This window comes from Dipodomys ordii, unplaced genomic scaffold (assembly GCF_000151885.1).
Source record: "Dipodomys ordii isolate 6190 unplaced genomic scaffold, Dord_2.0 Scaffold71, whole genome shotgun sequence".
NCBI classification, from domain to species: domain Eukaryota; kingdom Metazoa; phylum Chordata; class Mammalia; order Rodentia; family Heteromyidae; genus Dipodomys; species Dipodomys ordii.
The window spans coordinates 2,014,524-2,037,967 of NW_012267287.1; the positions used below are offsets into that span (position 1 = coordinate 2,014,524).

Genomic DNA, 23,444 nt, shown 5'->3' on the forward strand with positions numbered 1-23,444 from the left:
TCCCTCAGCTCTTCAGCTCAAGGCGAGCGCTCTACCACTTGAGCTACAGCACCACTTCCGGTTTTCTGGTGGTTTATTGGAGATAGGAGTCTCAACGGTCTTTCCTACCCGGGCTGGCTTTGAACCGTGATCCTCAGATCTCAGCCTCCTGAGTAGCTAGGATTACAGGCGTGAGCCACCAGCGCCCGGCTAAGACACCAATTCTTATTGACATCAATCTCATTTCTCAATCCTGGTACTAAGTTCTATAAGAATTCTTCTTTTTCAGTGGGACACGGCTTCAACACAGGCCTTGTACTTGCTAATAAATTAGCGAGCACTCTTCCACGCGGACAGTACCTTCAGTGATTTATTTTTAGACAGGATTTTGTTTTCCCCAGGGCTGGCCTTGGACTGTGTTCCTCCTGTCTATACCTCTTAGTAGCTAGGATTACAAGATTGAACTATCACCCTCAGTTTTTTGTTTTGTTTTATTTATCTTTTTTGGGGGGGAGGTTGGTCGTGGGGCCTGAACTTTGGGCCTGAGCGCTGTCCCTCAGCTCTTCAGTTCAAGGCTAGCGCTCTACCACTTGAGCCACAGCGCCACTTCCAGCTTTTTTCTTTTTGCTTATGTGGTGCTGAGGAATAGAACCCAGGGTCTCATGCATGGAAGGCAAGTGCTCTACCACTGAGCCAACTTCCCATCCCTTGTTTTATTTTTTGAGAGAGAGTCTTGCTGATATTTTTGACTAGGCTTGTCTCAGACTATATTCCTCCCATCTCTGCTTACCTAGTAGCTGGGATTCTAGGTATGTGCGTCTATGTCCAGCCAAGAATTCCTTTTCTTTCTTTTTTTAAAATGTTTCACTTGTTATTATGAAGGTAATGTACAAAGGGTTACAATTAGATAAGTCTGGTAGAGAGTACATCTCTTTTTGGGCAGTGTGACCCCTTCCATCACTCTCTCCCAGTCTCCCTTCTCCCCCTCCCCTCCCCCCAGGAGAATCCCTTTTCTAGACTAAGAAGTCACCTAAACTATTACATCTTAGGGCCTAGGGTAACGTATTAATCATTTACCAGTGCATCGTGGTGAGTTAATCCCATACTGTAGATCAGACGCAGTGAATAGTAGTCCCTGTCCGTGACACCTTGCTGGTGCATAGTGGTGGGTCTCCCCCAAGGTCTCAGGTTTTCCTCGGCATTCAGCTTCAGGAGTTCCCATCCAGAGCCCCATCCTGTGAAACACCCCTGGGCCAGGGATTGCCAGATGGTTCTTTGGGTGCTAGAGCTTAGGTTCTGGGAGAGCTAAAAGGCAAGGGACAGATGTCCTGAAGCAATTTGGAAGCTGAGATGCTACACAATGGCTTGTAGATGTTGATAAGCTGAGATGTTGATCTGCTGAGAGCATGTAAGAAAGGAACTGAGCCTCAGGCTCAGATTCAAGGTCATTGCTATAGTCCTGTCTGAACCTCCAGTGAGCAGCCCGAAGCCCAGGTGAACTGAGCTGCTGTGGATAGGTGCGCGCCTCCTTCACAGGGTTGTAGTGTGTTTTGACAGGCTCCTCTCACATGATTGCTTACAGACCCCAGGTGTGTGGCTGTGGCCTGTGAGATGGTGGCCGAGATGGTGGAGTCTCTGCAGTCAGTTCTGGCCTTAGGCCACAAGAGGAATGGCAGCGTGCCCGCATTTCTCACAGCGGTGCTGAAGAACATTGTCATCAGCCTGGCCCGCCTCCCCCTTGTCAACAGCTACACCCGTGTGCCCCCACTGGTGAGTCTGGTAGTGCCTTTTCTTTGCCTAAGACCGAGAGGCACAAGACACCCAAGCAGCCCAGAGTTGGGAGATCAGAAAATAATAATCACGATCCTGGCAGTGGGGTAGGAGACTGTTCTTTTTTGTTTGTTTTGTTTTGTGTTGCTAGGAATAGCTTTTCATATGCTAGGCAAGTGCTCTACCACTAAGCTATAAAACATGTAGCTCTGGGTTGTTGGAGACGGATCTCTCTTTTTAGCTAAATTCACTGTGTAGGCCAGGGTGGCCTAGAATGTATGATTCTCTCTACCTCCCCGGTGCTGGGGTTATAGGCATGAACATCATACTTGGGTTCAAAAGGAACCATGAAGTTCCCATGCTCCCATCCAGTGGCACACGTCTTGTTGTATGCAGTGATAGCCATCTAGTGGCCTTAGGAGTTGTGTACAGTGATTGCTAGTAAAAATACAGGATGATGCATTACTTCACCAAATAAGATTTCATCTTCACTGATATGTTAATGTAGAATATGATACAAATAAATAAACCAATTAATGGTAAGTATTTTCCTTCAGAAGTAGTCACCTTTGGCCTGCTGCTGGTGGCTCACGCCTGTAATCCTAGCTACTCTGAAGGCTGAGATCTGAGGATTGTGGTTCAAAGCCAGCCTGTGCAGGAAAGTCCCATGAGACTCTTTATCTCCAATAAAATATCAGAAAACGGGAAGTGGCACTGTGCCTCAAGTGGTAGAGCACTAGCTTTGAGCTGAAGAGCTGAGGAACAATGGCAAGTCCCAGAGTTCAAACCCCACGACCGACCAAAAAAAAAAGTCACTTTTGAAAATACTTGTGCATATCATTGCAACCAGTTTTGCAGAACCTCTCTAGAAATTGGCAGCTTAAAATAGGCATTATCCAACAGGATCACAGGAATAGATTTAGAAGGAAGAGCCTAGCTTAGGATCTGAACCAACCTAGCCCCATGAAATTGCATCATCTGCTCTCTCATGGCCTTCTGAACTACCACAGTGGAACATGTCTTTCCAGTCACAGCCTCGTGCAGGGAAGCGGTAGCATGCAGAAGGCCTAAGCACAGAGCAAGGGAGGATGCTTGTTTCTGCCCCCTGCCAGGTCATAGCCTCTGTGCATCTGTGGATGTGGAAGTCTACAAGTGAGCTCCTAGAACGCAGCGTTCGGTGTACCTGAGAGACACAGGGTCATTCTGAGGAAGAGCCAGGCAGGCTGAAAGTGCTTATGGAATAAAGAGCCACAGATGTCCCAGCCTGGAGCAGGAGCACAGGAAGCGGGCAGGGCTCACCCGTCCCATTGGTGTATGTGAGTCTAGGACAGTAAGCGCCTGGTCCTTTGGAAGATTGTGAGGAAACCATTTAGGAAGACACTGTTGAGGTCATGATGGTTGCCAGGTCCGCAGGGATCTGCCTGCACAGTCCTGTGCTGGACAGAAATCTCCAGCAGGGGCTGAGTTCACTCCCTGGGGTGCGCTGGTCAGGGAGGTAGCAATGGCAAGTGCCCCGTTCTCTCCCCACCCCCCACCTCACCCCCCGGAAGTGCCCACACGTCTTGGGGGGTGGTGTAAGAAATGTAAGGAAAGTTTCCTAAGAGATAGCAAAGCCTAGCTATGGAATCTAGAGCAGTCTCTGTAGATCTTCCGCGAGGGACATAGCTAGGGTAGCTTGGCGGTCCTGCTACTGGAACTACATCATTGAGTCTATCTCCAGCTGCTCTCTGTGCATGCACAGTGCTTGACCAGGCCCCTAAGGAAAGTGGGGCTTGCCAGTACACATGAAGCAGAACTTGATTAGCACATCGTACATTTGTGGATGTGAGTGCTGACTGATGTCTGCCCACTTTGCACAGCCAGCCTGAATGGGGTGTGGGCAGCAGTCGGTGCCACAGGAAGGTGATGGATGTAGCCTAGGCAGGGCCAGGCATGGGGAAGTGGGGGGATGCTGGCCAGGGGGTCCTGGGCACAGGGTGGAAGCTGTTCTCCTGGAACAGCACTGCAGGCTGTGGGCAAGTCTGTCAGAGTGGTAAGGGCCCTTTGGCTGGCTGTTCTGGAACAGCACTGCAGGCTGTGGGCAAGTCTGTCAGAGTGGTAAGGGCCCTTTGGCTGGCTTAGCAGTGGGACCCACAGAGAGAAAAGGGGTATGTGATGGCTACCCGTCAGCACCTGCCACCTGGCTCAGTCAGAACACTCTCTCAACATTCTCTCATCTCAGGTGTGGAAACTCGGATGGTCGCCCAAACCAGGAGGGGATTTTGGCACCGTGTTTCCTGAGATCCCTGTGGAATTCCTCCAGGAGAAGGAAATCTTCAAAGAGTTCATCTACCGCATCAACACCCTGGGTAACACACGCACACACACACACACACACACACACACACACCACCTGGACCTGGAGCACCACTTCTGGAAGCCCCAGGGTCAAGGCCTGTGACGGTGACAGAAACCTAGTGGCAGTGTAGATCCAAGTGTGGTGCAGATGTAATTGCAGGGTTTTATGTGCATGTGACTTGATGTGCGGCCTACCCCATCTTCATATTATGCACTCAGCCTCAGTGGTGGAAGGGATTGTCTCCAGATGTTCTCACTGTTGGGTTCTCATTTGTGGACAAGCAGTTGGGAAGGGTAGAGGCTGGCTTTGCCAGGGAGCCAGGACAGGAGTGAGGGGAGGGGCAAAGCAACCTGGACTGCTAAGGAGTGTACCTTGCTTGGCATCTTCACAAGCGGCAGCATGATCTTCGAAGAGAGCCCTCCCATGCTTTCTAAAGAGAATGAATTGCTGTTTTATGATGAGAGCCATGGTCTGGTCTCTCCAGGACAGCTCCGTGTGGAGTCTGCCCTTAGCACCTTGGGTGTCTGCAGATTTTTGTGCTTATTTTGATTCCAGAAGTTTCTGGCAGCAGATATGTTTCCTTAGCTGGACAGTTTAGTTATCACTGTCCTCAGTGACATTCTCTTGAGAAGCTTTCTTCTTCCCTCTCCTTACAGACTGATGGCAGGCAGCATCCTCAGGGTCTTTGCCTGGAGCCAGTTCCTAGTCTTCCTCCTGTGGCCTACCTGACCTGGGCCCGTTCTGGTCTCTTCTAGAGCCTGCCTTTGCTCTTGCTGCGGCTTTGTTTTGTTGTGTTATTTTTTTGAAATGATAATGAAAATTGAACCTAGGCCTTTAGGTGGAAGTGCTGAACCCTTAAGCCGCCCTCCTAGCCCTCCCGCCTGTTTTTGTCTTTCTTCCTTATGCCGGTTGTCAACTGTGTCTGTCAGTATGTGTATCTACCTGAATCGGAATCAGCCTTTCTTTCTATTTCCAGTGTGTCAGGGAGGTCCTAGTGTTCAACGTCCCTGTCCTCGCCCCCCCAATCCTGGCCTCGTGGCCTTAATATGAATCCTGTGGCTCTTCTGACGTCATAGCAGGAGCACTAAGTGCCACCCCCAGAAGCAGCCACCTGTCCAAGGCCAGTGGCACAGAGACAGTGAAGGGACCTCCGAACGCAGCCTCTGGCAAAGCTAGAGGTTGGGCTTCTCTGAATGCTGGAACATGCCCAACTAGACCGTGGGCTTTTCCGGTCCATATTCTGGACAGGGACAAAGAATTGGTGGCTTCGGCTTTTCATCTTTACAGCTTCATTGAGACAGAGCTCACCTACCACGTAGCCCACCCCCTGGGAGTGTGTGCGTCTATGGCCCTCAGTTCTGCTCATGAAGCCAGACAGCTGCCATCAGCACAGTCTCAAGGTGGGACTTGAGGAAAGACTTCTTGCCTCCTGGCGGCTGCCTAGCCGGCTCAGGCCTAGCCTGCTCTGATGCTCTTTCACAGTCACTGCCATGCAGCAGACCCCAGGAGGCACCTGGGCTGAGCTGGGCTGCTCCTTCTACTTACAGTGTGATCTTGGGCAGTGTGGCTCCTTTCCATGTGTTGTTGTTTCATTGTGTTTTGATGTTCTTGACAAAGTAGACTAGTATTCCCTGTGTCTTGTAATTGCCAGGAAGATTACAAAGAACTGTTAAGAGATGCTGTGTCTTGGGGCTGGGAAGGTGGCTCAGTGGTAGAGTGCTTGCCTCACATGCAAGAGGCCCGGGGTTCAATTCCTCAGCACCACATAAGCAAAAAAAGCCAGAAGTGGTGCTGTGGCTCAAGTGGTAGAGCACTAGCCTTGAGCTGAAGAGCTGAGGGACAGTGGTTCAGGCCCCACGACCGGACCCCCCCTCCCAAAAATAAATAAATAAAACAAAACAAAAAACTGAGGGTGATAGTTCAATCTTGTAATCCTAGCTACTAAGAAGTGTAGACAGGAGGAACACAGTCTAAGGCCAGCCCTGGGGAAAACAAAATCCTGTCTAAAAATAAACCACTGAAGGTGTGTTGCTGTGTGTAGGTAACACCCTGAGGGTTGGGAGGTGAGTGGACTAACTAACAGAATGCTTACTTCCTAGGGTGGACTAGTCGGACTCAGTTTGAAGAAACTTGGGCCACTCTCCTTGGTGTCCTGGTGACGCAGCCGCTTGTGCTGGAGCAAGAGGAAAGCCCACCGGAGGTGAGACCATTGCCTCTCGGGTGTGGCGGATTGGGAAGCCACCGTGATGCTGGCTTCTGGCTAAAGGCACTTTTGTGCGGAGCAGTACTGAGGTTGAACAGAGGCAGGAGCTGTACCACTGAGCCATGCGCCCAGCCCTTTCTTGTGCTGGTTACTTTTGAGATGAGGGCTTGCTTCCTGCTCAGGCACTTACTCGAGCTGGATGACAGGTGCATGTGATCATTCATCTTCTTCCTTTGAGATTTAAGTCTTGTGAACTTTTCCACCTGGGCTGGCCTGGAACCAAGATCTTCCCAGTCTCAGCCTCCCACATAGCTTAGGATGACAGGAACTATGCCCAGCTCAGTTGAAAAAGGATCTTAAGACCTCTTCTGCCTGGCTGTTCCCAAACAGAGCTCCTCTTACCACCTTCCTGAGTAGCTAAAACTACCGCTACTGACATCAGTGCCTCACACCTATAATCCTAGCTACTCTGGAGGCTGAGATCATAGGATTGAGTTTAAAGCCAGCTTGGGCAGGAAATGAATGACTAAAAAATGCAGGATAGCCGGGCGCTGGTGGCTCACGCCTGTAATCCTAGCTACTCAGGAGGCTGAGATCTGAGGATCGCAGTTCAAAGCCAGCCCGGGCAGGAGAGACCGTGAGACTCCTATCTCCAATAAACCACCAGAAAACCAGAAGTGGCGCTGTAGCTCAAGTGGTAGAGCGCTCGCCTTGAGCTGAAGAGCTGAGGGACAGCGCCCAGGCCCAGAGTTCAAGCCCCACGACCGACAAAAAAAAAAAATGCAGGATAGAGGTGTGGGCCAAGTGGTAGAGTACGAAAATGTAAATATAAATAAATGAGCAAGCGGACCAGCTGCGCAGGGTGGAGTCCACCTTAAGTCCAGGCCTCAGGAGGCAGCTTGAGGCCAGCCTGAGCTCTGTGGTGAGACGACTCTCGCAACCCAGCCAGACCAGATCTTGAGCGGAATTCCAGGGAGCACCGGCCTCCCCACGGTTTGGGGTTTGAGTGCCAGGTTGTGGCTGGTGTCCTTCCTCTGTAGGTGCATAGCACGTGACAGGGCAGTGGGACTCTGCCCTCTCCTGACAGCATTTTGAGTTCTTGTTAGTTTTCAGTGTCTAAAATAAAGGGTTGGGGCACACGTCACAAACCCAGGCTGTCTTTAAGTCCATCTGGATGTGCCAGTAGATTACCATACGCAGAGCTTCTAAAGCTACTGAGAGACTTTAAGGATAGTTTATTACCTAGTAGTTTACATTTGGAATTTTGTGGCTGTTAAAAGACCTTTCTTTGAAAAATAGACACTTGTCCCTTAGATTTTACTCTTAGGACATAGGTGTGTGGAGGTGTGGCTCCATGCTTGGAGCACTGAGGCAGGCACAAGGCTTCGCACATGGGAAGCCCTACCCCTCCGCAGTCCTCAGGGCATTGGCTCCAGCCTCCGAGGCCATGTAGCCTGTGAGCACTCATTGACGCCACAGTGGCTGCTGGCTGATGTCATTAGCATGTGAACTGTCCTTCCAGGAAGACATGGAGAGGACCCAGATCCACGTGCTGGCCGTGCAGGCCATTACCTCCCTGGTGCTCAGTGCCATGACTGTACCTGTGGCTGGCAACCCCGCTGTGAGCTGCTTGGAACAACAGCCGAGGAACAAACCCCTGAAAGCACTCGACACCAGGTTTGCCTGAGCCTCTCCGTGGCCACGCCCCCTACTGCAAGAGGAGCACTGGCGCCTCACCCCTCCCTGATCAGAACCAAGACAACACTGTGTCTGGCCCTGCTGAAGATCCAAAAGTGATTTTCTGACCACCATAAAGTTGAAATTTTGCCCTGAAATGACATGGGGCTTGCTGGGTGTTTGGGGACAGACTTGGGCACAGCCGGAACATAACCCACCCAGGGGCTCATTTACTACTGTCTCAGCTTCCTTCAGGCAAAGCAAAGAAGAGAGAAAGGCCCGGCACTCTTCACTTACACAGTGTTTTTTTTACCTTTTGTTCTACCTTTAGGTTTGGGAGAAAATTGAGTGTGATCAGGGGGGTTGTAGAGCAGGAGATTCAAGCCATGGTTTCTCGGAGAGAAAACATCGCCACCCATCACCCTTACCAGGCCTGGGATCCGGTCCCCTCCCTGTCCCCAGCTACTACAGGTACGGGCACACATACCGGCACAGGCTGTATGCAGAGTATACCACCCCTATTCACAAGTATCATTCCACCCGGGAAAAAGTCAGGCTTGAGGAAATAAATCTGGAAATGAACTAGAAGCATTGTCAACTTTTGACAAGCCGGAGAGTTCCTGAGACTGGAAGACTGGTGGCCTCCACAGGATTTAAAAGCCAAAGTAGATGCTCATGCTTTGTTTTCTTCTTTGGTTACTTATGTTTGAAAAAATGTCAGCCGTTTGTCTAAACTACCCATGCCTCCCATGCACAGCACAAGGGCATGCATTCCTGATGAGCCCCCTGCCCTGCATCCTGTGTGCTTTGTGGCATAGACGTCTCTTGCACCTGGGCCTGTCTCACATGGCACTGGAGTTTGCCACTGACTTAAAAGAAGGGACTTAATACACTTTTTCTGTTGTTGAACAAGCAGTATTTTAATTTGTGACACTCTCCTCCCCTAGTGTTTAGTAGTCATTGGTGCCGTAAATTTTAAGTTGCTTGAAGAGTTTTTGGAAAAACCTTCATATGGAAGTGCAGTATGTCGTGTGCCCCTAAGTATCTGTTGTGATCTTGAATTATAAGAACACTGGACTTGGATAATGGTAGGTTTGGTTCTTCAGGAACCTACAGGCCAGTAGGGCTGATGAGAAGAAGCATTTGCTTGGTACAAGGCAGCAGAGTGTGGGCAGGCCCTCTGGGGGCTTGGAGGAGGAAGGCTGTGCTTCTGGGAGGCAGTGGGAGCATGTGCTTTGAGAGAGGGTGGGTAATGAGACCTAGCAGAGGTTAGCTAGACTTCTTCCAGAAATAAAACGAGAGTCCATTTTGCCCACTGGGCCTGCCAGCTTAATAGGTTACAAACTAACAGAGCCATATGATCCATGGGCCTCTGCACAGCTGCAGCTGTCCTGCCAGTCATGAGAACAGATGGCGCAGTGGGCACGTGCCTGGGCAGGAAGGAGCAGGGTTGTATCTGGTAGGCCTGCAGCCTGGGGTCTGCCCTGCCGGCCACTGCGCAGAGAGCAACGCCTTGTGTCGCTGCTTCTTAGGTGCCCTCATCAGCCACGACAAGCTGCTGCTGCAGACCAACCCGGAGCGCGAGCTGGGCAACATGAGCTACAAGCTGGGCCAGGTCAGTCACAGTGCCCGCACCCCAGGCAGGCCTACACAACCACGTCCCGCATCAAGGGGAAAGCTACATGAGTTTCTTAGGTAGAAGGAACTTGTACTCTCCCTTTGATTTGCACTCTATTCTAAGTTTTAAGGCGTTTCCCATGTGAGCACACAGGTGTGCATAACACGTAGTGGGATGGTGTAGGGAGACAGCTGGTACCCATGAGGCCCGGTGAGGGCCGGCTCTGCCCAGCCTCCGAGGCATCAGACAGATGGTGCCACGCTGGGTGGGTTCCATGAAAACTTGCTTCAGTTTCCTAGCACCTGCCGTGGAGCCGCTGCACTGCCCGCGGCCCTTCCTCCACTCCCTTTCCCTCTACTTCTGTGTAAGCCAGTTAGGCAAATTGCTCTGTCATTCTCATTTCAGAAGCTTCTGATCAGAATAGAGTTTAAAAACTGGTTGCTTCCAAGGGTTTCCTCTTCCACCAGGCTGGCCACGCCTTCCCAGCAGAGCTTCCCACCTGCTGTCCCACTGCGTCCTGCTGCTGCCTTCTGTGGGCACAGCCTCCCCCAGGCCCGTGCGCAGAGCACGCGCTGGCCTTGGAGCAGGGGCCATGAGCCCCACTGCTTGTCTAGACAGGCGCCTCCACTGCTTTATAGAGAAGCTTCCATGCTAAGACAAATGATGTTGGAATGTAATCAACTGCAGGCCTCAGACTTGTAGGGAGCATGGCCACATTCTGGCTTCGTGGCCATGCTGTCTGTCCTCTCTGTGTGTTCCTGTTCCGATGTAAACGTGGGCCCTTCTGGGAGTGCTGAGGTGCACCCAGCAGGTGCCAGCCCCAACATCCTGTTTCTGTGACAGGTGTCCATACACTCGGTATGGCTGGGGAACAACATCACACCATTGAGAGAGGAGGAATGGGATGAGGAGGAGGAGGAGGAAGCTGATATCCCCGCACCAGCATCTCCTCCCGTGTCTCCAGTCAACTCCAGGTTACATTGGCTTTATTAGTCATCTGATTTTGGGTGTGTCTGAAAGTGAACCCCTCATCTGTGAATGGGGGAAAACAGCCATATTGCATACTCATTCCACAGGAAGCACCGGGCTGGAGTCGATATCCACTCGTGCTCGCAGTTTTTGCTTGAATTATACAGCCGATGGATCCTACCGTCCAGCTCTGCCAGAAGGACCCCGGTCATCCTCATCAGTGAAGTGGTTCGATCGGTAAGCTTGCTTTCCCCTCACGTGTACTGCCTGTGTGTGCCAGATACACACATATATGGTATGAGTACATGGTATCCATGTACCATACACATATGCATGCACCACACATAAACATACACACAACACACAGGCATGTGCTAAACACACACCACAGCCCCACATGCCATACACATGGTTTGTAATATCTCCGAATCTGTGGAGCTCTAACACTCTCAGCTATAGAATGATACAAAGTGGTACTTTTGAAATTGGGAAAGGGAGAGATTTCCTTGTTTCAGATCGAGAGCAGGTTGTCTCACAGATGTATAGAATGTTGGCCACTGCCATTGTTCTGTAGGCTTGCTTTCCTTCACAGCCTCTCTCCTCTAGGGCTCTGACCCCACTTCTGAGGAGCCCAGGTCAGAGCAGTCATTACAAATGAGGAGCCAGAGGCCCCTCCATAACTCTATCACTGTTCACGGGGTTGGAAATCGAATCTGAAATGCTTTAAAACATAGATGATGTGTCCAGTTAAAATAATGATAGTTTTGCAATGTAAATGAAAATGTTAGGCTTATTAAAATAGATTTTCAAGTGGGGTATGGTGACACATGCCTGTAATGATAACACTCAAGAGATAAGGCAGAAAGCTCTAGAGTTCTAGGCTAGCCTGAGCTATACAGTGAGATCCTATCTTTTTTTTTTTTTTTTTTGTAATTTTAAGCCAGGTTTCTATAATACTAGCTACTCATGAGGCCAAGATCCGGAGGGTTTCAATTTGAAGTCAGTCCATAGAAAAGTCTGCAATGGGCTGGGAAGGTGGCTCAGTGGTAGAGTTCTTGCCTTGCATGCATGAGGCCCTGGGTTCGATTCCTCAGCACCACATAAGCAAAAAAAGCCAGAAGTGGTGCTGTGGCTCAAGTGGTAGAACACTAGCCTTGAGCTGAAGAGCTGAGGGACAGCACCCAGGCCCAGAGTTCAAGCCCCATGACCAAAAAAAAAAAAAAAAAAAATAGTCTGCAAAATGCCATCTCCAAAATAACTAACAAAAAGCCAGACTAGAGGTTTAGCTCAAGTGGTAGAACACCAACTAAACAAGCACACTGAGCAAGTATGAGGCCCTGAGTTCAAACCTCTGTACTGGCATACATACACACACACACAGGAGAAAGAAGAAAAATTCTCGTGACTGCTATACTATGTAGGAAATCCCACTATACACTTAGGAAAGACTGAAGCTGGAAAGGCAAAGTAACTTTGTTTCAGCTCCTAGTCTTTAGGGAAATAGATTTTCAAGTGGGGCATGGTGATACATGCCTGTAATGATAACACTCAAGAGTACTCAAGAGTACTCCAGTACCCAGACATACAAGGGTCCCTTGAGAAGCCTGGCTTCCATGATGTCCTTACCCCAGCCCCGCTGAACATGTACAGGACAGGTGTCAGCACCTAAGATCTAGTGTTGGGTGTGGCATGAAATAGAGACAGGAGCCGGGCGCCGGTGGCTCACGCCTGTCATCCTAGCTACTCAGGAGGCTGAGATCTGAGGATTGCAGTTTGAAGCCAATCTAGGCAGGAAAGTCTGTGAGACTCCAATTAACTACAAAAACAAAACAACAACAAAAACAGAAAACAAAACAAAAAACCTAGAAGAACAGCTGTGCCTCAGGTGGTAGAGCAGTAGGACTTGGGCAAAAAAGCTCAACAGCAGCACCTGGGCCCTGAATGAAACCTCAGGACCCTCACAAAAGTTCCTCCAAAAGATAAACACAAAAAGAAGATTATTGAATGGTAAATACCTCACATTCATCTGAAGTTATTTTTGAAAATAATTTGAAGCCGGGCACTGGTGGCTCACGCCTGTAATCCTAGCTACTCAGGAGGCTGAGATCTGAGGATCAGGGTTCAAAGCCAGCCCGGGCAGGAAAGTTCATGAGACTCTCATCTCCAATAAACCACCAGAAAACTGGAAGTGGCGCTGTAGCTCAAGTGGTAGAGCGCTCGCCTTGAGCTGAAGAGCTGAGGGACAGCGCCTAGGCCCAGAGTTCAACCGCCAAAAAACAAAACAAAACAGAAATAGAGACAGGAGAGCTAGGGAGACAAAGAGGAGTTGCCAGAGCATGTGTTTTTGGAACAAATGATCACCAACTTCCCTCTTCCAAGGGGTTTTGAGGGTTTGTCTGCATGGGCTGCAAGAGGGCCTAGTATTTTTTTTGGGGGGGGGGGGCTCCAGTTGTGGGGCCTGAACTCTGGGCCTGAGCGCTGTCCCTCAGCTCTTCAGCTCAAGGCGAGCGCTCTACCACTTGAGCCACAGCACCACTTCCGGCATTTTTCTTTTTGCTTATGTGGTGCTGAGGAATCGAACCCAGGGCCTCATGCATGCAAGGCAAGCGCTCTACCACTGAGCCACCTTCCCAGCCAGGGCCTAGTATTTTGAAACGTGACCCAGGCAGCCATTTTCTTGGGGGAAGCCTATAAGTGAGGGTCTCCATGCAGGTGGCAACTGAGGCCCAAGCCTTCCTCAAGCTGCAAGAGGTGCAGAGGCATTTTTCACAAGGTATCAGGTCACCAGGTTTTATTTATAGTCTTTAAGCCTTTAGGTCCATATTGATTTATTTTCTCTGTAAGAGCCCCTCTGAATTCCATATTTTATTCTGGATATTGGAACAAGTTTTACTACTAATCGTGTATTGCACTGCATTTGTTTTCTTTGGAGTTTAACTTTCCCCTTCCTTCTCTGATGTGCTGTGTCTCCAGCTTCTCGTGGTCTCAGACTTGTTCACCGAACGCACCCAGTTTGAGATGATGTACCTGACGCTGACAGAGCTGCGGAGGGTGCACCCTTCAGAAGATGAGATCCTTGTTCAGTACCTGGTGCCTGCCACCTGCAAGGCAGCCGCTGTGCTCGGCATGGTAAGGGGCGGGGTGTGGAGCTGCATGAGGCTTGCTCTGGATTGGCAGCTGCTGCCGCCAAGCGTGACGTGTGTAGTCACACCCTTCCTTCCCACAGGTCTGTCTCAAGCACAGGTCCCCAGCACAAGTGAGCTATGGGACTGGTTAGCCCAGAGGACTCCTCGTTGGTGTCTCCCTCAGGACGTTGTGATATGCGTTGTAGTGGCTGGCTGGTCCGAGACTCTTGTGTCCTTGTGTTGTGTCATCATAGTAGGTCACCCCGCAGAGGCAGGGGTGGGCAGGGCACAGGAGCTGCACCAGTGGATCAGAACTGCCTTCTTCCCGTGGCCTGGGGGCCTCTTCCCCTCCTCTGATGTTGTCTGCCTCTCCTAGCACTTCTCCTGGACTGTCTGCCTCCCTGCGGCCGTAGGTTCGAGTAGCACTGCATTTGCAGTAGTTCTGTGCACCATGGTTTTCTTTCTCATTTATGCTGCTGTTATAGAATTCGGGGTAGCTTATAGGTAAGACATGTTTATTGCTCACAGTTCTCAAGGCTGGGGTGCTGGCAGATTCAGAATCTAGGGATAGCTGTGTTCTTAAATTGTGGAAGTGGTGAGCAGGCTCCAGGGCCTTTCTGATAAAGGGGAATAACCCCATTCTTCAGGGCCGAGCCACAGTGGCAAGGCCCTCCTGTCCCATGTCCATGTCACCTTATGGTACTCAGTACATACACCAGATACATACATGAAAATTGCTGCCTCTTGTTACAGGGTGTTGGCACTGCCAGTAAAGAGACTCCAGACTGCCAAAACTGCTTTGTCACGTAGCGTGAGCCCATTATCATGATGCTTCATACCCGAGTTTCCTAGAATCCCTTTTTATAATAGCAGTAGCAGCGTACCAGTGCATTGGATGCGCTAGTGGCCACCACTGTCAGGAATGGCCTGGGAAGCTCAGCAGGCCCTGCCCCTCTCACACCCCGCTGTCCTAACTGTCCTGCCTGTCAACAACAGTACTAATACGGTCAGTGGCAGCGTCACCAGCACGCAGCCGCCACTGTCTGCGGGGCTTTCTCCAGACCAACCCTGTTCATGGCCTGACAAAGCAGAAGGACGTGCAGGACACGGCAGAGCTTGCTTCCCAAAGAACCCAGGGTCCCTGAGCTCAGGGGCGAGGGCAGGCGTCCCGGGGTCCCTGGTAGGACAGGGACCCACTGTCCCCTCATGTGAACCTGTTCTTCAAGTAGGCGCCCTGGGGCGCTGGCCCAACTGTGTCTTTGTGGGAGGCCCTTTCTTCTCCATGGGGGGCTTTAGCTGCTGCCTTGACTTTCATTGTGGCTGTGGTTTTGTGCTCAGTTCCAGATCCCCAGGCAAAATGCAAGTCAGATCCATCAAGCAAATAATAATGGTTTTTAAAAACAGGCCCTAAAGCCGGATGGCACAGGGCGGGCATTCCCAGCTCTGTGTATGCAAATGCTCCTCCTTGAAGGTGATTGTCTTCTGTCTGGCTTCCAGCCTGTCCTGTGTTCTCGCACCCAGGCACGTCACTTTCTTTGCTTGCTCTCAACAGCAGATTGCGGCATTGTATCACGGATGTGGACTGGCCCTCGGGTGGAGGCCACTTTGGGAAGGTGCCCCACAGCTCTGTGGTGTGGGTGGGGGCAACACAGGAAGGGGACAAGGCGCAGTGGACTGGCAAGGAGTGGCGGTCTTCATCCTGGAGCCCTCAGCCACAGACCCCACAGAGAACCAGAGGGCTGTGGCCTCTTGTTGCTCTTGTGGAACCAGATGAGGCTCAGCCAGCGTTTGCTGAAGGAGAACTCCCTGCAAACACTGACCTGCCATTCCAGCCCCCGCTTCACTTCCTGTGAAGGCTGTCTGCACCATCAAAGAAGTCAATCTGAAGTGCAGGCATGCGGTGTCCAGGTCCACATTCAGTCTACCCACTTCTGTTCCAAGTTAGCATAAACTACCCTGGGCTTTTGCTAGGAGCCAGAGCTAAGATGTATTGCTGAGGGGACCCAAGCAGAATCTGCAGAGGAGAAGTCAAGTGGCCTAAGCCCAGGAAACCAGCTGTGATCTTCCAGAATCTTCCATAATTCTTTTTCGGTAGAGTTGCTCTGGAGGCAGGCTGCCTTCCCCAGAAGGAACTGTTCCCACCAGGGAGACCAGGGCAGATGCCAAGGCCAGGGCTGGTTACACGGGCATCTCTGCCTGGCTCATTAAGTTTCCTAATCTAGTGAAGGACTAGCCCTGTATGTGGGTCTCTGCTGGACAGGCCTTGCCAGTGTGAGGACTACCTGCCCAGTGGTCTCCTCGATGTGGGCAGCCCTCAGCCACAAGGACATTGGTCACTTGGCATGCGGAGCTGTCCTTCTGCCTCGGCAGCCGGTGTCTGTGTTTGTGCCCAGGACAAGGCTGTGGCGGAGCCAGTCAGCCGTCTGCTGGAGAGCACACTCAGGAGCAGCCACCTGCCCAGCCAGATCGGAGCCCTGCATGGCGTCCTGTACGTGCTGGAGTGCGACCTCCTGGATGACACCGCGAAGCAGCTCATCCCGGTCGTCAGCGACTACCTCCTGTCTAACCTCAAAGGGGCAGCCCAGTGAGTAGGCCCGGCGGGCTAGACAGGAGCCAAGCAAAGGGCCACGTTTTGCCTTTCAGAGCATTTGTGAGGTCCCGCTGGAATGGTGGGTGGGGATCCCAGGTGGGCACAGAATAGAGGGTCGGGACCCCACATGAGCATTCTCCAAGGATTAGCAATAGAGGTCAGTGGGTCACAAGGTCACAGACATGTGTTAGACTCTTGCTTCCTTCCCTGCTCCTTAGTACCTGGCATACACTTCTACATGGCCACTTCTAGCTCCAGCTGTCACAGACAGCCGCTGTACTTATCACCAGGCCCCCACCCCACACCCCTTCCTCCCTGAAAAGTCACCCGTGCCTGCCCTGGTCTTCCTCACCCTTCTCTCTAAAGCAGCTGTGTGTACAGCTCATCAATCTGTGTCTTGAAGCAGAGGGAAGCCCAACGACATCCTAGCTCCACTGCGTACCCCGTACACACAGAATGCGGGAGCAGAGCCAGGCCATCCCTCAAGACCTGGCTCTTCGTGAGCAGGTTTCTTTAGCGCCATAGCCCACCTCACCCAGTAGCCCAGGCTTAGAGGGAATTAGGGGCCAGAGTTGGGAGCAAAGATGATAAGGGCACTGGGAGGAGAACGCAGCTGTGCTGTGACACAGTGCAAGTCTGGGGACACAGATTGAAGCTTGAGAGGTGGTGAGAGGCTGTTGTGATGCGGTGAAGTTTCTGGCAGGGTGAGGTTTGAGTGGGGTGCATTTGGATGCCCATCAGGCAGTGGGAGTGTGCGCTGGAACAGGGCAGGAGGCACTGTGGAGGCGTCTTCAAGGCCAGTGGTGCACAGGTGTAAAGAGGTCTGTCTCACTTGGTTCTCATTGGATGATGAGCAGGGCAGATGGACAGCTGGCCAGTCTCCATGATCCCCAGAGATGGGCCCAGGTTTGTTCAGGGATGCAGAAGTGCCGTGTGCAGTGAGACACGGGGGGGTACAGAGGACGGGGGGGGGTAGAAGCTTGTGGTGGCAGGAGGGAGCGCCTTGAGCAGAGGGCCCGTGGCACGTGCTGAGCCTCGGTCCAGCCCTCAGAGGTTGATGGAGCATCTGTGGGCATCTGCGTGGAGAGCGAGGTGACTGGCTGTTTTGTTTGAGAGACTAGCCAGCCAGGTCTCGGCCCCTCTGCTGTGGGGCAAACAGGTGCCCATGGAGATCCCGAAGGTCAGAGGACTACAGGGTGGCACGTTCACACAGGGAGAAAATAGCTCCCATCCCTCCTGGATGTGAAGGAGTGTCCGGCCTCCTTCGGGGGTGGGAGTGGACTGTGGGAGCACAGCATGGCAGGAGGCATGCAGAGGCACGCAGCTACAGACAGCTGGGTAGGATGCAGTGGGCAGGCTGGCCGCTGGGGTGCATAGCTCTGGACTTGCGGTTGGGCTGAATGTGTGGTGAGGCTGTCCCCTCTGCAGACAGACCAAGCATGACATCTGACTCCTGTTCTCAGCTGCGTGAACGTTCACAGCCAGCAGCACGTGCTGGTGATGTGTGCCACCGCGTTCTACCTAATCGAGAACTATCCTCTAGATGTGGGGCCGGAGTTTTCTGCATCTATAATACAGGTAAGCAGCTTCTACCGGGCCTCTTCTGAAGAGGGGAGGCATGGCTGCACCAGTCAGTGGCGAGAATGAACCTTTTCTCGTGTCCAGATGTGTGGAGTGATGCTGACTGGCAGCGAGGACTCCACCCCGTCCACCATTTACCACTGCGCCTTGCGCGGCCTGGAGCGCCTCCTGCTGTCGGAGCAGCTCTCCCGGCTGGACACAGAGTCCCTGGTCAAGCTGAGTGTGGACAGGGTGAACGTGCACAGCCCGCACCGGGCCATGGCAGCGCTAGGCCTGATGCTCACCTGCATGTACACAGGTGAGCGGCGGGGAGGGTGGTAAGCGTCGCCTTGCTCCCGCTCCCTGGGGACACGAGGCTGGGTCCCTTTGGCATGGCATCTGTAGTGTTAAGACTTGGGAGAGATTTTGAGCTGAGCTCACACCACGGGGTCTGGCTGCAGCCCTGTGGCTGAGCCGGGGGTTGGGCTGGCTTCTGGCTTCCTGGGACCACCTCTGGTGATGTGGTAAGCTCTGTATGAGCCTCTCAGGCCTCAACTTGGAGCATCTTCATTTCAGGAAAGGAGAAAGCCAGTCCAGGCAGAGCTTCGGACCCCAGCCCTGCAGCCCCGGACAGTGAGTCCGTGATCGTCGCTATGGAGCGCGTGTCTGTTCTCTTTGACAGGTAAGAAATTCGGGTTGCTCTGTCGCCCTGTGCTGCCTGCCACTGTGCTCATTTGCTCATCTTCTTGGCACCCTGATCCTGATCCAGGCCTGGCCTGGCCTGGGGAATCTCGTGTGATAGGTTGTCTTTGGACCCAGAACATGGGAGTGTAGGGCTGACTCCACGGCAGCCTCTCCTAGAGACCTGTGGGACTGGTGTAGGTGTGTGTCCCATTCGCGCTCGCTGTCTTATGTGAAGAGAGGTAGAAGCAAGTTCCTTCCTACCCTCGGGGCCTGTGGGCTGGAGCACAGGGCACCTAACAGCTTTGTTGGGAAAGGCTCCAGCAAAGGCAAAGGTCAGAACAAACAGAAACATCTTTGAGAGCTGTGGCGAGTATGTGGGGGCCTTCCACCCTGTACACCTGTCTGCGCAGCAGTCTTCACCTGCCCATTATGGAGAGCGTCGGGAGCCACACCAAGTGTTTCCTCAAGGACAAGGCCCAGTCTTTCACCCTCAGGTCTGTTAGGCCGATGGGAATCCATCAGGCCTGTCCTTAGAGCACACCTTCACCTGTGTCCTCTCTGGCCAGAGGAAGTATTCTAGACACCAGCCCGTTTCCATGTTGACTCTTAAGATGTCAGTCTTGCAGCCACTTTCCAGTGCACACACATTGATAGAGTGCTGCCTGTGAGCAGGCTTGGAGTTGGGCACGTGCCAGTGCGTAGCCAGGCCACTGCCCTAACGGAGTTCATGGCTCAGTGCTCGGCGCAGCCCCTCAACCCCAGGGCCCTTGGGGACCCTGCTGGGGCCCGGGGGGAGGACTGTTGGGCGCAGTCTGCGGGCGGGCACACTCGGGCACAGCCGTGTGCTGCGCCACTCTGCACTTCTCCACCTTGCACTGCACTCGTGGGCACACGAGTGTCACAGCCCAGCGTCTACCCTTGCTCTAAAGTCCCCCGCTAAGGGGCAGAATTCAGGGTCTGTGAGATGAGTCGGCAAGAGAACCTTCAGGTTTTGGAGAACAGGAAAAGGCCTCGGTGGGTAACAGGGCTACCAGGCACTGGGACATGGGCTGTTGAAAATTTCATGGAGGGGCTGGGAAGGGGGCTCAGTGGTAGAGTGCTTGCCTTGCATTAATGGGCATATAAGCAAAAACGGCTGGAAGTGGCGCTGTGGCTCAAGTGGTAGAGCGCTTGCTTTGAGCTGAAGAGCTGAGGGACAGCACTCAGGCCCAGAGTTTAAGCCCCATGATGAACCAAAGGAAAAAAAAAAAAAAAGTTCATCGAACTAGATGCTGGTGAGTCACATCTGTAGTCCTAGCCGTTTGAGAGGTCAGCCTGGACTAAAATAACCAGAGCAAACAGGCTGGAGGCACGGCTCAAATGGTAGAATGCCTGCCTAGCATGCTGGTCCTGAGTTGAAACCCTAATACCACTAAAATGAAGGAGGGAAGGAAGGAAGAGAAGGAAGAGAGAGGAGCTGGGGGAGGAGTCCATAGCATACTTGGACCTGGAAAATGTGTTCTCTGATGTCACCCATGCTATTCCTGCTATTCCTGCTGGCTTTTTTCTAGTACTTTCACATCCCTCTTTGTGATCCATCCCACAAGGGGTGGGAAGTCCCAGGTCTGCCCAGCACACTGACGGCCTTCACCTCTCCAGTGAGGAGAGCAGAGGGAGGGCCAGAATGTTACAATTTGTTCTCAAGACCTCATACTGACTGTACTGTGGCCTAAGCCCCATGGGAAGCATCCCTGCAGGGCAGCCCTGGGCGGGCCCAGGACGATGCTCTGACCCGAGGCCTCCCTTCCAGGATCAGGAAGGGGTTTCCTTGTGAAGCCAGGGTGGTGGCAAGGATCCTGCCTCAGTTCCTGGACGACTTCTTCCCGCCCCAGGATGTCATGAACAAAGTCATCGGAGAGTTTCTGTCCAGCCAACAGCCGTACCCGCAGTTCATGGCCACCGTGGTGCACAAGGTACAGGCGACTGGGTAGGGAAGGAGCAGTGGTGGAGCTGGCTCCACTGGCTCCGCCGCCCGCCAGAGCCACCCAGTCCTCACCAGCAGCAGCTCAGGCCCCAGGAGGGTGTGCCGGCCCCGCTTAGCTGTCTCTCTCCTGCCTAGGTGTTCCAGACTCTGCACAGCGCCGGACAGTCATCGATGGTCCGGGATTGGGTCATGCTGTCCCTGTCCAACTTCACGCAGAGAACGCCTGTCGCCATGGCCATGTGGAGCCTCTCCTGCTTTTTTGTCAGCGCGTCCACCAGCTTCTGGGTTTCAGCGATGTATCCTTCCCTGTGCTCTTAGGCCGGCCTCTCGCCTCCTGCCAGCCCATGCCTGCTCTGTTGGCATTAGGTTCAGGTGTTGTTTTGTTGTTTGTTTTTTAATTGAGGTACAGAGGGGTTCCAGTTACATAAGGTGATGAGTACAGTCCTTTTTGAACAGTGTCATCTCCTCCTTCATTTTCTCCCAGTATCAGGTTTCGCTGAAGGTTTTAAAACCTAACTTTATAGACCCCCACGGCATCAAGGTGATGCTTGCCCAGTCCCAAAGACATAAAATATGGACAGGACACAAAAAAGAAGGGCCAGCCATTTGCCAGCCAGGCTTCGGGGAGGGAGGTGGGGGGGGGGGGCTGCAGTGTGGCAGCCGTGTTGGTTAGGGTTAGTGGCTGGTGGAGGAGGGGCAGCTCGGGTCAGCCCCTGGCCCTGCGGTGGTCCATCCACTAGCATGCTCTGCCCCATGGCTTTCTTCCCAGTGCTGCTTCTCATTAGCATGTGTCATTGTGCCACGGCCACCTCCCAGGGAAAGTCCTCAGTGAAGAGCCAGCTCCTGCCCCACAGTGCTGCCAGCTAGGAGTTGCCGGCTTAGTACCCCTCCCCTCAACAGACCACAAGAGGCTCTGCTCAGAGTGGCTGCGGCAGTGCCGACAGCTCAGCCCTGCCTTCCCTTGTGCTGGCCAGACCCAGCCAGCAGCCACACGCGGCCTTCCCTGCATTGAGCCGGGACTTGGGGGTCCCAGCTACCAGCACTGTGTCAGGTAAGTGCTGCCGCGTGGGAGAGCTGGGCTGCAGGGAGAGGGGCATAGGTGCTGGTGTTCCTGCAGCCCGCCAGCCTGTGCGCAGGGCTCCCCAGGGAGCCCCTCCCCACCCTTGCCAGCATTCTCCCTTGACTCCTTACCAGCCTTCCGCACCTCATCAGCAGGATGGGCAAGCTGGAGCAGGTGGATGTGAACCTTTTCTGCCTGGTTGCCACAGACTTCTACAGACACCAGATAGAGGAGGAGTTTGATCGCAGGGCCTTCCAGTCTGTGTTTGAAGTGGTTGCCACACCAGGAGGCCCGTATCATCGGCTACTTACGTGCTTGCGAAATGTCCATAAGGTCACCGCCTGCTGAGCACCTGTGGCAGGAAGGCTTAGTAGCTGCAGGAGCCAGAGCCCGGGAGCCTGGGCCGAGCGTGCAAGCACACGCCTGCCTCACCTGTGGCTGCCTGGACCACCACAGGCTTCTGCTTGCATTGTTGGGGGGCAGCTAGCAGTGTGGGATAACTCATAGCAGCAGTGCTCTGCAGCGGCGGCAGCAGCCATGCAGGGAATGTGCGTGTTGGGGGTGGAGCTTGCGTCCTGCGTCCTGGCCCTACTGTCTCTGGTGCCAGTCTCAGCCAGTGGGGTGTGCGTCCTTCGAGTGCTCACCAGGCGGCAGCTGCCCTGGGGCAGGAGTCTTGGCTCTGAGCCCTCCTGTCCCGCAGGCAGACTCCCACCAGCCCTGTGGGCTGGCACACGTTCGTGTCTCCCGAACAGGGTACGCCTGGTGCACCGGTGTCCGCACACAGACGCTGTGGTGTGCAGCCAGCTGGGGCTGGGGTGCCGGGCGCCTAGCGCCTGTCTCCCGTTCTCTGTTGTTCTCAGGACTTAAAACTTAATTATCTGTAAGTAAAGAGATTAATTTTAAATGTAACTCTTCCTATGTAAAGTGTGTGATTTGCAAGGCCTGTGCTGCATGTGATCACGTCCCTGGAGGTGGGAGGGCCCCAGGCTGCCACGCCCCCTCCAGCTGCTCCGTCCGCTCAGCCGGTGCCTCCTGTAGCGTCCTAATACTTGGTGGCACATCTCCCTTTTTTATGCATTCACATTTACTTAGAATGTAGACAGAGGTTGCCGTCGGGTGCCCACAGCAGAAAGCCTTCCTCGGGCTGGCTCCAGGGGCGGCGAGGAGCCGCCGTCCGCCGCCCGGGCCTGCGCACACTGCAGCGCTCCTCTCGCTGTCAGGAAGGGCGGCCGTGAGCGGTCTCTAGCGCCCAGAAATGTTGGTTCTGATAACTAGTTCTGAGTTGACTCCAGGTGGTGGTCTCCATGGAGCTGGCCAGCAGTGTTGAATACACCATCCCTTGCCTGTTCTGCACAGTGGGTCCAAATAGGTACCTGATCGGCAGCCCCAGGGGGTCACTGTGCTCTACTTTGCCTAGGCTTCTGTTAGTCAAGAACAAAGCATAGTGTTCCAGTAAGTGGTAAGGGTGAACTCCCAACTCCTCCTCTTTCCCTTCCTTTCCCAGCTCTGCGCCTACCCAGAGCCCACAAAGGGGCTCCCTCTCAGACAGGGAGGAGGGCTGTGTGGCAGCTGAGCTCCGCTCAGGGACCGCTCTGCGAGCCCGTCGGAGCTCCCTGGAGTGCCCATGGAAATGAAGATGAACCCAGGACAGAAAGGCTTGCTCTGATTTCTTGGCTTGATTTGGAAGTTCTGCTTGCTGTCTGACTTGGTGGTAGGGCAGTCACTGCCTCCCTGCTCCCTGGAGGCTGGCCTGCATGGTTGGTGACCTGTGCGCTAGTTACCCCAGTGGGTTTACCTTGGTGCATGATGATTCAGTTCTGTTTTCCAAAGGAGGGAGCTTTTAGTTCACTGCTTGTCAGTCTTGTCAATGAATCAACTGCCCAAGACCCTCGCGCTCCCTTGGGGGGA

The 23,444-nt window shown here is 53.2% G+C and overlaps 1 protein-coding gene across 1 annotated transcript in view; it reads left to right on the forward strand.

Annotated features, from left to right (window-relative positions):
- Htt (huntingtin) overlaps window positions 1–22,445 on the forward strand; it is a 116,213-nt gene extending 93,768 nt beyond the window's left edge. The window contains exons 50-65 of the mRNA XM_013023885.1: window positions 1,562–1,749; window positions 3,971–4,097; window positions 6,187–6,287; window positions 7,813–7,967; window positions 8,299–8,438; window positions 9,500–9,582; window positions 10,429–10,559; window positions 10,662–10,791; window positions 13,528–13,683; window positions 16,073–16,263; window positions 17,733–17,847; window positions 17,935–18,148; window positions 18,406–18,511; window positions 20,303–20,465; window positions 20,612–20,772; window positions 21,671–22,445. Coding sequence (XP_012879339.1) covers window positions 1,562–1,749; window positions 3,971–4,097; window positions 6,187–6,287; window positions 7,813–7,967; window positions 8,299–8,438; window positions 9,500–9,582; window positions 10,429–10,559; window positions 10,662–10,791; window positions 13,528–13,683; window positions 16,073–16,263; window positions 17,733–17,847; window positions 17,935–18,148; window positions 18,406–18,511; window positions 20,303–20,465; window positions 20,612–20,772; window positions 21,671–21,884 — 2,375 coding nt within the window. The 3' untranslated portion in view covers window positions 21,885–22,445. The remainder of the gene's footprint in view (window positions 1–1,561; window positions 1,750–3,970; window positions 4,098–6,186; window positions 6,288–7,812; window positions 7,968–8,298; window positions 8,439–9,499; window positions 9,583–10,428; window positions 10,560–10,661; window positions 10,792–13,527; window positions 13,684–16,072; window positions 16,264–17,732; window positions 17,848–17,934; window positions 18,149–18,405; window positions 18,512–20,302; window positions 20,466–20,611; window positions 20,773–21,670) is intronic.
- The last annotated feature ends 999 nt before the right edge of the window (window positions 22,446–23,444 follow it).